This window comes from Diadema setosum, chromosome 3 (assembly GCF_964275005.1).
Source record: "Diadema setosum chromosome 3, eeDiaSeto1, whole genome shotgun sequence".
Classification (NCBI taxonomy): domain Eukaryota; kingdom Metazoa; phylum Echinodermata; class Echinoidea; order Diadematoida; family Diadematidae; genus Diadema; species Diadema setosum.
Window position 1 is genome coordinate 22,423,260 of NC_092687.1, and position 15,073 is coordinate 22,438,332.

General features: G+C 38.8%; 1 protein-coding gene across 1 annotated transcript in view; it reads right to left on the bottom strand.

Moving 5' to 3' along the window:
- Positions 1-15,073, bottom strand: part of LOC140226272 (tyrosine-protein kinase BAZ1B-like) — a 40,338-nt gene that overhangs the window by 15,268 nt on the left and 9,997 nt on the right. Inside the window, exons 5-17 of the mRNA XM_072306769.1 lie at positions 14,436-14,489; positions 13,864-13,959; positions 13,136-13,215; positions 12,615-12,780; positions 10,883-12,085; positions 8,356-8,496; positions 7,548-7,693; positions 6,949-7,107; positions 6,055-6,184; positions 4,871-5,039; positions 4,238-4,341; positions 2,634-2,801; positions 1,025-1,182 (exon numbers count right to left, since the gene is read on the bottom strand). Coding sequence (XP_072162870.1) covers positions 1,025-1,182; positions 2,634-2,801; positions 4,238-4,341; positions 4,871-5,039; positions 6,055-6,184; positions 6,949-7,107; positions 7,548-7,693; positions 8,356-8,496; positions 10,883-12,085; positions 12,615-12,780; positions 13,136-13,215; positions 13,864-13,959; positions 14,436-14,489 — 2,774 coding nt within the window. The remainder of the gene's footprint in view (positions 1-1,024; positions 1,183-2,633; positions 2,802-4,237; positions 4,342-4,870; positions 5,040-6,054; positions 6,185-6,948; positions 7,108-7,547; positions 7,694-8,355; positions 8,497-10,882; positions 12,086-12,614; positions 12,781-13,135; positions 13,216-13,863; positions 13,960-14,435; positions 14,490-15,073) is intronic.

The window sequence follows — 15,073 nt, forward strand, 5'->3', positions numbered from 1 at the left end:
AAAAAGTATAATTTCAGTATCAAATGGGAAAATAGCATTATCTAAACCTGGCCTTTGACCTTTGACCTCACAGTACCAAAGAGAATCACTGTTAGGTTAAACATGCATAAATATGTAAGTTTCATGATGATACCTTGAGTTACTTTCGAGATATGGAGGAAAAAGTGCAATTTAGCACTTTCACTTGACCTTTTACCTTTTGACCTTTGACCTTTTGGCAAGAAACTTCCCCAAAAATATATATTGGGTAATACATGCCATACATCAAGTTAAAAAAAAAAAAACCTTCAGGCATATTGCATTTTAAGGAAAGTAGTGATATTTTGAGGAGTTGACCTTGACCTTTGACCCCCTGACCTTTGACCCATGACCCCCAACTTCCCTAGATAATCACTGCCCATCAGTACAAGCATATATACTAAGTTCCATGAGAATACCTTGAACCATTTGCGAGATATGGAGAAAAACATGAAATTTCAATGTTTTTTTCACAAAATAACCTGTGACCTTTGACCCTGTGACCCTAAAATCCACACAAAGTATTATCCCCCAAGGATATACCCTCATACCAAGTTTGATGTAAAACCACCACACGGTTCTTGAGATATCGACAAAAACAAAACGGGACGGACGGACGTACGGACGGACGTACGGACGGACGTACGGACGGACGGACGGACGACCCGAAAACATAATGCCTCCGGCCACTTCGTTGCGGAGGCATAAAAATGCTGCTCAGATAAACAAAATCATATTAGCTCATTTGCTCAAAACACACTATACCAACAAACTGACATGATTTGTAACTGACACATGTCAATGAGTCCTTGATTTCGCATGGCATTCACAAAGTCATAGTGCATGATAATATCTCATATCACATGAGCAGTGCACAGTGTAAAGGACACACAGTACTTATGTCATGTTTGCGTTTCTTTGATATAACATGATACACAATGCCAAGAGATATTCTTCTCTGAAGTTTTTAATGGATAAATGTTGCTAGCAAGAAATGTACACTCACCAGAGTCGAGCAGCTAGCCTCTGTTTCTCCTCCATGAATTCAATGACTGCATAAGAAGCCAGAATACGATGGCACAGACACACCAACAGGCTTAGCTTGTCTGTTGCATCCAGCTCAAAGAACTCACACACCTCTAGCTGGTCTATCAGGTCCTGGGGCTGGGGTGTGGTCCAGTGTGGTCCAGTGTGGTGGACATGGAAGGATGTGGTGGGAAGGGAAGGATGGTATAGAGAGGAGGTGGAAAAAAAAAAAATCACATGTCAAAGGTCAATCAAGCACTCCCCAGCAAAAGGCTGCAACATAGAATAACGAAGAAATGACTTGTGCAACTATTGCAATGAGGGTGGCGTCCTGAAAGCTAAATATTTCTTATGCCTTGATAGAAAGCACTATGACTTTTAATACATGCAAAGAGCCAATTTCATGTGAAGGGGAGCATGGTTAAGGGGATTTGAGAATACAAAGAGAACATTAATCTGTTTAAGGTGAAATTTCCCCAAATATACATGTGGTTCCAGTGAATACAACAACATTAGTAGAACACATTAGTGAAAGTTTGAGGAAAATGAGACAATCCATTGAAAATTTATGAATTTTTAAATTTTTGGTGCCACCAACAGTGGATCAAAAGAGTACAACAGTCTGTGATATCACAGAAAATACAAGGAGAATTAAAGAAAAAAATGCCATCTTTCCAGCACAATGAAAGAGCACCTGGTGTACTTCTTTCAGAATGCAGGGGAAATTATATTACCCTGAATTAACATGTTAGTAAAATGTCAAAACAATGTGTGTTTTTCATTGAAAAGTTACATTTTGTGGAATTCATGTTTCATTTTCTTTATACCATTGTTCTGCAGTGACAGCAAGATCTGTAGTAGTCTTCTTGTCCAGCAATGGCAGCATCAAAACTTTAAAAATTCATAACTTTGAACAGATTATCCTCAAACTTCACTGATGTGTATTATTAATATTTCTGCATTTATTAAATCTGCATGTATATTTTGAAAAACTTTCCCTTTAACAAGGGACATGTTTCTGCAGTCAATATTACCCAATTCAGGTCTAATTTGCCGTTATGCGCATGGGTAAAGCAGATTCAAATGTCAAAGGTTATGTACCTCCTTGACTGGAAAGCATTCATTTACATTGGAATGGGTTCATGCAGAAAGCTAGCCATCTTTACAATGTTCACTTTTGAACTGCTGTTGTTTTCATCGTCAGCTATGATTGTGTATAAATGATGTCACCTGTGAATATATTATGTTAAAGCCATTAGAGTACAGCTTCATTCCACCCTGCTTCTGTGCAAATGTGTCGTGCTTGACATAAGATCGACAATAATGCATTGCACCAATATAGCTTATTTCTCTTTCGATCACAGACAGGATTCTCTCCTCTTTTAATTGTATTCAGCATATTTTCCTTTGATCAGAAAATGGAAATCAAAGCTTGGTCTGAAAGCTATGCAAAGCAAAGTGACACATAATTTCAGGAAAGCGCAGCTTCATCATATGTACTTTTCATTTCACTTTCTAAGTCTATACATAGTATTTATACCATGGCATTCAGCTGTAAGAACTTTGGTTAAAGTCCTCTATGAACTTACCACATCAACATTGTTATGGTCTTTGATCTCGCTGTCACTGCTGCTACGGTCGTCATCACTGCTCTCAACTTCATCATCAGATCGGCGGAGACTGAGACGTAGGAGCTCACTAGACGTGTGCATGTTGACTGGAATGTCACTCAGTCGAATATCCAACTCACTGTAGTCCTGTCAGCCATTCCAACATTACGAAATAAGAAAAATAAGGTTTGAGAGTTGCTGTACGATGAGAAACCACACTGTTTGCTAAATTCATGGATTCTAATCACATTTCTTTTTCTTTTCATTCACTTCTTTCAAAATTCTTGAAGTCCTGTAAAAAACAGTTCTGGAAAGACTTTGTCACATTGAAATACTGATGGAACAACTTTTCAGAAATTCGAAGGAGAATTATGTTGTTATTCTGTACTTGGAATGCTCATTCACCACAAGTCATTGTTTCATAATTTCTAATCTCTGCAATTTTATCATCTCCTAATTCAATTTTAAATCATAAGCTTCATTTGTAACTATTCTACAGAATGATCACACTGAAAGTAGAGCACAGAATACAAGGATTCCTGACAAAATGTTGTGAAAAATGAGAAACCAAAACTCATTCGCTGTAAATAATGCATTAAAGATGTGAAATACTCATAACATATCGATACTCTCATGAATTGATTGATGTGGATGTAAGCGCTTCAAAAGACTTGAAAACAAAATACACATAAAACACATGAATGCACCAGCCATGATAAAGTACAGTTGAACCTCTCTTATCCGGCCTCCCTTTATCCGGATCTCTGTATTATACGGACACAATCTCGCCGTGATTTTTTTTTTTTTTAATAATAATTACGGGAGGAAAAGGGGGATTCCCAACTCCTTGAGAACTCCTACACAAACACACATGAATTACATATTACTTCCAACATTAACATACACCTCTATTTTGGGGTCTGTTACTGAGTGTAACAATTAAAAGGTTGCAGTATACACATTACTAAATGTGGTACTACAATGGGCTACATCAGTACATGTGTATGTATATGTACATGTATAAAGCATTGAGTCTCCCGTATCCGGCCAAATCCCTTATCCGGATGAGCCCCGGTCCCGACTTGTCCGGATACGAGAGGTTCAACTGTATATAGAATATCAATACCAAAGCACTACAACCTGCATTACTTACTTGAATTAGAAAAACAAGAAAAACAAAACATAACATCAACACTTTTCTCTAGCTGCAATTGTCAGTGGTAAATTATGTTATCTTTAAATCTCAGCTTCCAGGGCACATTCTAAAAGCCTCTCGATCTTAAAAAATGAGCCACATTGATCCATGAACACACTGAGCTCTCACATGTCACGCTATGTCATAGAAATGTAAGAAAGGGATGCAGTGGAAACTCAGTATGACAAGATCCTTAGGACCAAGACAATTTGTTCTTTATAGCAGATATTTTGTTATATCAGTCATCAGTTAACAATACAAAAGAGAGGAAAAAAAATCATAGGGACCAGAGAATTAGTTTGTTATATCAGTATTTTGGTGTATAAGATCTCTTTATACGGAATTTCCACCGTACAAGGTTTTCCAAGACTTGGGAGTTATTGCTCACCTCGGCTATCTTGTCCTGGAGGAGGGTCTTAAGGAGAATGACCAAGACCCTAGCCAGATAGGCAAAACCCTCCTTACCACAGACCAGGGCCTTCATCAAGGAATCTGGGAATCAACATAAAACACATCCACTAGTATTAGCTGTACATTTCTTGGAACTTCTTGAAGAGAAAGAAGTAGAAGATGAGGAGAATGAGAAGAGAATGAAGATACAGGGAGGATGGAGGAGATGAAATGGGAAAAGTGGGAGAAAAGAAACAGAGGCAGTAAAAATACCCCCCTCCTCAAAAAAAAAAAAAAAAGAAAAAAAAAAAAGAAAAAAAAAGAGGAAAAAATACAAAAAGGGGGTAACCTATAAGAAGGCAGCCCAGAAGAGAAGATATCAAACAGAAAACGTAGATGATGCATATGGTTTAGATATAAAAGAAAAAAAGAAATGAGGAAGAAGGAAAGAAAAGGGAAGATGACCAGGAAGAAAGATAAGAAGATGGAGTGCTGATGTGGGATAGGAAAAGAACAGGGAAAGAGTGAAGATAACCAAGAGAAGGGTGGGAGGGGGGAGGTGACAAGAATGAAAGACAGAAGAAATGAGGAAGGAGAATCAAGAAGATGAGATGGAAGTGATGTATCTGACCTGCTGTGACTGGATAGGGATCGTTTGGCATGAGGAGTCCATTGAAACAGTTGAGAAATTCCACCACCATGGCAATATCTCCAAAGAGTGTGATCGGTAGACCATCAGGCATGGGCACTGGCTTAGGCACTGGCAGAGCCTCCAAGGTCAACTCCTGGTCTTCATAGCGCTACAGAGAGGAAAGAGTAAACAGATGCAGAATAACCTTGCAGGTCTGATATCTTCTATAAGTCTCTTGCAATCATGAAATTTCACTGATGTTACAATTGCATTGAAGAGCTCTACAGTCTACTACTTTGCAAATCAAGCCATAACAAATGTGTAACATAACTTTTCCTTTGATTGCCTCCGTCTGCAAGCATTTCTATCGAATACTTTCTATTAGTATTGCCTCGCTTATTGAAACACCTACATGAATGTGTATGCGTCTGCGAGTTTGAAAAATGATATCGAATATTGAAGCTTGGACAGGAAGTCACTGAACTACTTTATCGAACACAATTGATAATGCTAGTTTTAGATCAAGGTGCCTGTAATTTTAGGTGTTTTGGGATTGATCTTTTCAATGCAGTATCTCTGTGTGGGAGCAACTTCAAACTCTCAGATTTCTCAAAAAATATTACCAAAACAATACACTTCAACGTCACAGAATTGATTTCTTGTGTGTATAGATACACTTTATAATTGCAATGAATTACTCATACTGTATTTGATCATGAGGTCATATATCAGGATATTGACTGCAAATAAATAGACGGGCCAGTCTATTAACTTTGTGAATATTTTTCCTTTGAGGAAGTAGTTGTAACAACCTATTTTATTCATCTGTTCATAATTAGAATCCAGTTCGATGCTTTGTTGCTGCTATGTCTGTCAAGTCTCCTGACAGGCTTCAGGCAAGCTTTTTGCTTGCCAGGAAAGTATGAAGGTTTGTATAAAATTCAATAATATTGATGAATCAGGAAGTGGCTAAAATGAATAGGTTTGGTTGTGCTAGATTGAAAGAAAGATAAAATCACACAGTATCTGTTCTTCACTCAGCAAAAGAAGAATTATGTTATAATACCTTCCGTTTTCTTCCGAGATACCCTATTCTTTCAATCTTGCTGACTTAGCATCCAGTGCCTGCACCTTGCACTCAATGAACATGATATTTAGATGATATTAATATTCAATATTCTCACCTTTGCACGTTCAATGCGAAGTTTTCTCTCTTCTTCCATCTTTTTTTCTTTCTCCTCCTGTCGTTTCTTCTTCCTTTCCTCCCTCTTGGCCTCCATCTCTTTCTTCCGCTCCTCAGGAGTCATCTGCTTCCTGAGAAACAGAAAAGACAAGATTGACATCGCTTCATTCAATCATATGAACTAGATGGGAATATACACGCCATTGAACAATGTACTTGTGACACCTTTTCATGAATTCAGTAACTTTCAACATGCATTTCACAATAGTGCCATTTTATATAAAGTTTCAGTCAATAATGAATCTAATGGCCTTGCAATTAGCAATACTATCAAAGCATTATGGCAATTCCTATCAAGTCATCTTCACTAGTGTTCTCCAAGGTAGTGCAGAAGAGGCTGAATGCCTTCAGTTGGCCAAGAGGCTGAATGCCTTCAGTTGGCCGTCAGTCTAAGGCTTTGTATAGCCTTAGTATAGCTTCATGGACAAGCTGCTATCGGGATTACATCTTCAAGGTTCAAGGACAGGCAGTACTACCCGGAGTGCCTCTATGTAAATTCATTTTGGTGTTGAGGACTGATGATGATGCACTATTTGAGGGATAACCTCGGATTCCAGTATTCATCTCCAGTAAGAATTTGAATGTACCGTATAACATATGACAAATGAAAATCTGGCACATGTAAAATAAATAAGAAACAATGGCCCAAAAAAAAAAAAAAATAATTCACCTAAAAATGACTCTTGATACCATTATTACTCCCACCCCATAAAAAGCAGCAGGATGATGACATGCAAGTATATGCAAAGTGTTAAAATGTCCAAAGTACAAATATTGACTGAGAAAAATTAAGATGACACCCTAAGACCGAGAGAAGTCAGATCTATGCACTCACCATCTGTTCTTAGCCTGCACCTCTTCAAACTTCTTCCAGACTTCATCTTTGACCTCCGGCCTCAGGTTTTGACACTCCTTCTCCGACAAGATCTTAGCAGCTTTCTTGATGAGCTGGGCATAGGCCACAGTGTCATTCAGTCTCTTGGCCCTAAGGAGTCTGTCAGGAAAGTCAGCCAAGGAGAAAACCATTTATGACGAACAACAGGTCACTCAACAAACATGGAAGCCTACTGAAGGCCAAACACTGATGCTTTGATTGTAGTGTTTTTTTTTTGTTGGTTTTTTTAATAAATCTCTAGACTCTACACTGTACAATGATAGACAATTTGACTCATCACATTTCTAAATCCTACATCAAATGAAAGAAATCTGTCCATGCAAAAATTGTATTAAGAAATTTGGTTTGGAAATTCAATGAAATTCCCCTCCCCCTAAAAAAAAATAATAAAACAAATAGAAAGACAGACAGAAAGAAAAAAAAAACATTCTATACAAGGCTCTTCACTAAACTTGACGCTTCAACATCAGTATCAAATATATGTGTCAGAGAATAACAAACAACACAGTCCACTCTTAATTCTGCTGTTGGTTGCTCACTTTGAAATGATGGGTGGTTGTCGTGGGCTGGGTATCGTCTGAGAGAGACGATACTGGATGTGAGAGTTATCCTTGTCATAGTTTGGTTTCCTCTTTCCTGCCTGACTCTTGGTGATGTCAAACAGTGTTGCTTGTTTCAGCTGCTTCTAATAACATAAAGAAAAATGAAATTTCAATTGTAGGAGTACATCAACTCACATGTTTGCTTTTCTTTCTACATTTAAACTAACAAAAAGATAATTATTGCCTTAGAAATAAATCAAGACTAATACCTTTGAAGTGAAAGTCACAGAGTAGAACATACTGGAGCAAAACTGGACAATTGTCAGGGAAGAAATGACAGTGCCAGTCCATCACTCCACACAGTATAGCAATGGCACCGCCAAACAGCTGTCTTAATCACATGATTGTAAAATTGCTCTTAAAAAGTTACTGTGCCTTTGCCCTGGTATAAACCTTCAAAGACGGCTTCCTCAAAGTGAGTGTCCAAAGAGTCAGTTTCCTTCTGTCTTGGAAGTTGTGGTCAAACATAATTTATTAGATCACCTTGAACTCCAAATAAGGTGAAATATTATGATTAAAAAAAAAAAAAATGTGATTCCACTAATTTTACATCATAACTTGTCAAGGATGTTTTTCAATTGGCATAAGTTAGAGATAAATTGAAAAAGAGAGCTAAACTGAGGCGAACTTAGTATCTGTTTGATGATATGCATACATTCAAATTGTCATGTGTCTCCTTGTGTGTGTTAAATCATGAAATGTCACTTTTATTTCACTGCTTTGATTGAACTCATGCTGCTCCTACCTTCCCTGTTGTCTTTGCGGGTGAGGTAGTCTTCGGAACAGGTGTTTTGGATGCCTTCGTGGGTGAGGTAGACTTTTTGACAGGAGTTTTCCTTGGGGGAGTCTTCAATGTAGCCTTGGCTGGTGTCTTCTTTGGGGTAGGCTGTCGTCAAATGTATAAAGTGGCAATGCATTCAAGAGTATAGCAACATTGGCAAAAAGACAGAAAAGAGGACGAAAAGAATGTTTGCTGGAGGTGAGAGGATGGTTAAACAACACTTGTGGCTATCCTTTGTCCCTGGGAGCCCATTACCATCAACGTCTTCTACACAGGCGCGGTGGAGCACCCCAATTATCTCACAGAAATCCATCGGCAGCCGAGCCTCATTTGCATAAAGTAAACAACATGTACTCGCGTAGTTGAGAAAAAGTAAACAACTTCTCAAGCTAATAACAATTTAACCCTAAAAAGACTGGGGGGGGGGGGGGGCCCCCCTCGACATTTCGCGCGATTACTATGCAACACGCAATGCTCCCGCCGCGATGCTCTATGACTTTTTTCTTTCGAGTTTCCCGCACATTTTGACGCCAAATTTGTGACGCCCGGGGGTACGCTTCTGAAGTTACATAACTTTTTGTACATGCACGTGAGACCGAAAATGGCTCAAAAATGTGATTTTGTGTACAAAGTCAATGCAAATTGAGTTTTTTCACATGGTTCATATAAATATGCTTATTTTTACTCTCAATGGCTAAAATTAATTTGTTTTAGTAGGATTATGCTTCAAAAAGTGTCTGCCACAAATTTTGTTTAAAAAAACAGCAAAAACAAAAGGTCAAAAAACAAAGAAATACATAAGAAATTCATAAAACAATAAAATAAATAAGAAATTATTTTTGATACCGATTTTTTTTTCAAGTACATTTGTGAAGAATACCACAAAGAATAATTAGACCAAAAATAAGCACTTTTGGAGCTTTATTTACTGATTTAGATCAAAGAGTCTGATTTCTCGCATAAATAAGCATAATTAATCAAAATAAAATAAAAGAAGACTATTTTGGAAAATTTAAATATACGATCTTGTAGATTACATCGCACACTACCATTGTGCAAATTTCCGCGGCGATCGCGCAATCCATGACCGAGATCTTAAGGGGGGGCTCTTCAGGCCCCCCCCAGTCTTTCGAGCTACCAAAATAGTCTTTTTAGTCTTTTTAGGGTTAAGGAAACCTATTTTCGGATTAAAATTGAGTTAGTTTGAACTTGAAAACATGTCCGAATATGCACATATAACATATTAAAGGATTTGACAATGATAAAATGTGAAATTTTAGCAAAAACCTGGCGAGCAAAATTACCAAAAATATGCCTCGAAAATCATCCTAAAATTCACAAAGTGTGATTGCGGAACCAAAGCGCCATTTGAACAAAGTACACCGAAATTTATTTATCTGCTTACATTCTAAATTTCATACCGTAATATTCCCGGCCATGGTTGTGTCGGAAAAAAACAGAAGGTGATGTCAAAAATGACACGAACGCAAAGCGTACAGGTTGGTCCCATGTATATATAATCGCGTCACTGTAGCGTTGCATGTCACAGCACACACAACGCATTGCTGCATGCAGCGTGCGCGGCAGCAGCTTAGCAGTCACTGCCGTGCCACACTTAGCAAAATTGACTGCGTCACATGCAAACCAACAATGAGCACGAAGTCCTGAATCTCACATACCACGCATGCCCAATATTACGGGAATATAAATGACGTCATTTTCAATTGTTTCGCCGACTACAATTTTCTATTCCAAACCCTGTAGAAACAAGTTGATTTCTCAAAAAGCACAGGTGGAACCAAGCGAAAACTTTCACCATATATGGATTGAGGCCTGATGAACTTATGTTGCCAAATTCGGACACATTGGAGCCCGGCCATAGTCCAGTCGGAAAAAAACAGAGAGCATGTTTTGCGAGAGGTGATTTTCAAACTGCTTTAATATTTCAAGTTCTAGTGCAGCAAATTTCATAATTTTTTCATCAAAAGGAAGGTTTTTAAAAACTTAGATAGTGTGGGAAGTTTGAGTTTACTAGCGGCACAAGGAGAAGGTAAAGATTTGACTTTTTCATGCACACAGTTTCAGGCAGCCGTGGATGCCCGTTGGAAATTCAAATAGAACGGGGCGATAATGAGATGCAAATTGGGGTGCTCCACCGCGCCTGTACAGAAATACACTAAGGTGCCTCTTGTCATCAACACGAATACAAAAGCAAACAAATGTGATATCTTTAGTGAGTCATTGGAACAGTAAGTTACATCTTACTAACAATACTTTAGCATTTTGCATTTGAGTTACGACATAAAGCATTGGGTGAATGATCTTTCCTAGGTTTATATGCAGGGAGAAATAAAAACAAAAAAAAGATAAGGACAAAAAGGGAGAGAGAGAGAGATATATTAGATAAACAGGTAGATACACAGATATCTAGATATTGAGAGAGACTAAGGTAAAATGATTTGATGGAGTTTGAATATATAAGCCTCTGTACCTTAGTTACCCTGCTGACTGCTCCTTTCTTTCCTTTGATAACTAGTGTTTTCTTGGCTGGAGGCTTTGGCTGTGTCTTCTGTGAAGCCTTGCGGGGAGATTTGGTGGGTGTGTCCTTTTTGGGAGTGGCCCTTTTCCTAGGCGTGGCTACTTTCCTTGGGGTGACTGGTTTTCTAGGGCTCTTTGATGGAGATCTTTTCTGTTGTGTTTCCTTCTTTGGAGTATCTTCCTTAGCCAAAACTGCTTCTGACTTTTTAGGAGTGGCTGCTTTGGAAATAGTTGATTTAGTGGTAGGGACTTCTGGTTTCTGTGTTCGTTTAGCAGTGGGTTTCTCATTGTCTGCTTTGTTTGCTGTGGGTTGTGCTTTTTTAACAGCAATATTCTTTGTGTTTTCATCATCCTTCTTATCGCTCTGTTTACTGCTCTCTTTCTGACTGTCTGACACTGGTTTAGAAGTTTTGGAAGGACTTGCCTGCTTTCTAGGGCTGCCTTCTGCACACTTTTTGGGACTAGCACTAGACTTTCCAGTGTCAGTTTTTTTAAGCAGCTTGAAGTGATCAGTCAACTTTCGCTTTGCTGGAGTCTTTGTCTCAACTTTCTTTGAAGGTTTAAGAGGTGCTGATGCCTTAATAGAGCCAGACTCCTTGGCAGGAATCTTTTCTGGTGACAGTTTGGCACCATCCTTGGACTTGGGTGATGTGCCTACTAACTTACTCAACACAATATTGTCATCACTGTCATCACTATCTTTAGTCCTGTTCTCATCTCGCTTTCTCTTCTTCTCCTTTGAGTCTGACTTTTGCTTAGGGCTCTCTGAATGCTTTCGCTTCTGTGATTTTTTCTCACCGTCCTTCTTGTCACGCTTCTTTTCCTTCTTATCTTTCTTCCTCTCCCTCTTCTTCTCCTCCTTATGTTTCTTCTCCTTCTTGTCCCCTGAGCTGGCACTCCTTACTGGTGATTTACTAGGGGTGCGCTTGGATGATGTATTTTGCTTGTGAGGTGGCGAGCTGTAAGAGTGATCGAGGAACACTTTTTCAGGGGATGGTGTGTACTGGAGAGGTGTTAACACCACCTGTGCAACTGGTAAAGAAGAGTGTTCTTGCCCTACACCCCCACTGCTCATTTTCTGCTTCTTTGTTGGCGTGGTGTTCAGTTGATTTGCTGCCTCCCGCTTCACAGCCAGCTTTAAACCTGTAGCTGAAATCTAGTAAAAAATGGAACCACAAGTAACAGTGTGTCACCACGAGACAATGGAATGAATATGAGAATTATGAGACATGCATTCCACACAACTTGAAATATCATAATACTGCCATGCTATCAACAACTTTCTGGAGGGCCACCTTTTACATCTTGATCAGTATCTCAGAACATTTTTGGCCTTCATACATTGTCACAGGTTACTGGGTATACTGCAAGTCCAAAGCTTGCCTGATAAATTCTAGTGAACATATCTGTTTGAGAGAGATTGACCATTGCTTGTTAAGTATGTGGAAATCTATTCAGGTTAGTGAATACTACTCTCACTGGTAAAAGGAGACAAGGGGCCTATCTTGTCAATGACAATAGAGAGGGGAATTCTCTTTGTTAATGAGAAGTGGAAGGAGTGTAACCTTGTTGATACGATTAGAGAGGGAACCTACCCCTGCAGGTTAAATAACAGATGGGACCTAACTTTGTGAATGAGAGAAGAGAGGGAACCTACCCTTGTGGGTGAGAGAATTCGAACCTACCCTTGTGGGTGAAAGGAGAGAGGGGATGAGCCGACTGGGGAGAGTATGTAGCTTGACAAGCTCTTCATGGACCACCCAAGGACTGTTAGCCTTGACCCCAGCCTGAAGAGCATTGCTACGGATGAACACTTCAAGGTCTTCCCTGGAAGGAAGGGGTGTGGTCCGTCTGCCAGAAAAAAACAAACAAACAAAAAACACACACACACATAAAATAATACATATATTGCCAGACTGACAAAACACAGACCTCCAGTGAATCTACCATTTTTAGAAGAAGATATCACGAACCCAATAACAATCTTGCCAAAAGCACACTTTACAATTCCTACAACAATCTACCCCAGAGACGTTTTGGTTTGTTGTTATTACACATGCTGATCCGAAGCCCATTGCAACCTAAAGTAGAACTGAAGACCATGTGGGCTTAAGAACAGAGTTTATGTAAGATTTGACATTCAAGCATTCTTCAAGGCCTGTATAAACAATTGAACAGCGTGGTTGCCACTCAAGCCAAAACTCACATGAGATCTGCTCCTGGCACACTGCTGATGATCTTGTCCTCATTCTCAAGCTGAATGCTGTACTTGTACTGACTGGAAGCCTGCAGAATGCAAGGTGTAGACAAGGTGATGAAACTTTATTCATCAAGCCTGACAACCACAATAAACACCATCAAATCCTATCACAATGCACATCCCCCCCCCACAAAATTCTGCTTTCAAATGCAAGAGTCTGATAAATTCTCACATGATAACTGATAATTGTTCTTGACCCTGACAAGATTGTGTTTCAATAAAAAGTTTGAAAGGCCTGGGTGGTATTCAATAAACTCCACAGTAAGTTAATTTAAAAAGTGCAAACTCTCAGCAATTTTCTATGATAAGAAAATTGCTTCTATTGACCTGGGAACTATTATTCCAAGTACGAATAAAACGTTTTCTGATGCTCCATTAGAATTCTTAATCTAGACTTTTTGGAATACAATTCTTTTTTTCTATTACAGTCATTTGTTTCAACTATTGAATGACAAATGACTCAGATTTCTGAACTTCAGCATGATATTTAGTTTATTAAATGCAATAAATCAAATAGAATACTAAGTTTGCCCCCGATTAGGGAGTTTTGCTTGTAGTTTGCCTACCGGTATTACAGTTTTACATACATTGAATCAGATATGACATCAAAATTGACAACGTAAAGAGCTGAGAAAAAGACTAATCGTAAATGTCAAAGAAGATGATTTCTGTACCTGACTTTTTTTCTTCCCCCTGGAGGAAACACCGTCATCCGAGGAACTCCCATGATTTTCCTTGTCACTAGAGGGCGACCCACTTACTGCTGAACTCTGGAAATTTAAATATCAAATAATTCATGCTAAAAACTTTTGTCTTATATACAGTCTGCTAACTACAAGGTCCCTATAAAATATCAACATAAAACAGTAGCTTGTTATATTTCTGTTGCTAAGAAATGATGGAATGAAACAAACTGTACCATGACTGAGCTTTTCAACAAACTAAAATTATTGTATTGGCGGCATCCTCTATGTGTATTCACTGCTAATTTCTTGCCTTATATATTTCCCATAGTTTGCACTGTTGTACCACACTCTCCTATGCAGCTCTTTGTTGACAACATACAACTTATGTAGGGAAGCAAATTAGCCACATACAATGACAATACACTGCCTATAACACTAAAAAGACACTGTGGTCATTGCCATTTGGAATGATACTGGCAATACAGCATACACAATGCAGCAGTAACGAATTTTGTTTTCTCTTTGACACTCTGTCAGGTGGTACATCAAGATATCCCTACCTCACAGCTGTCCCTATGGCTCCGAGCTGACCCACACACTAAAATTGCGCATCGCTACCGGGGCAAACACAAATGCAAAGACAGATCTTGGGTGAAATATTCTGAAATGATTTGCATTGACTGCCTGCTTCATGTTATACAGATAGCCAGGGTAAGCAGCCCCTCACAACTGCAGGTCTCATTTCTCCATCTATATATTGTGCTATGGAGCACACTGGCACAGGATATTTTAAATTTCATGAGGCTTAGAATCAATAGTAGCTGAGAAATATTTGCAGAGACTATGGTCACCCATGGACCTACTACACATGGACAGACATTGCTCGTTAATTAATTCAAACACCTGTTTCTGTCAAAAGCGGCACAATAACATTTTAAGCATGCTTTTCTGCTTTGATCTCATCATGACCGCCGACAGCCAGCCCGCATAATATCAAGATGGCGTTTTGAGAAATCTAAAAACTTCATGTGCAGAAGTTGATAACCCTCTCAAATAAAGAAAAATGTATACATGTGTAGTTGTTGCGTATTTTGGAAAATCATCACTGAGGTCAATTTCATTTGCAAAATGCACATACTTTATGAGAGAAAGCAAATAGTTTGGCAGGTTGATTGTGCTTTGTAATCTAATTTCTCCC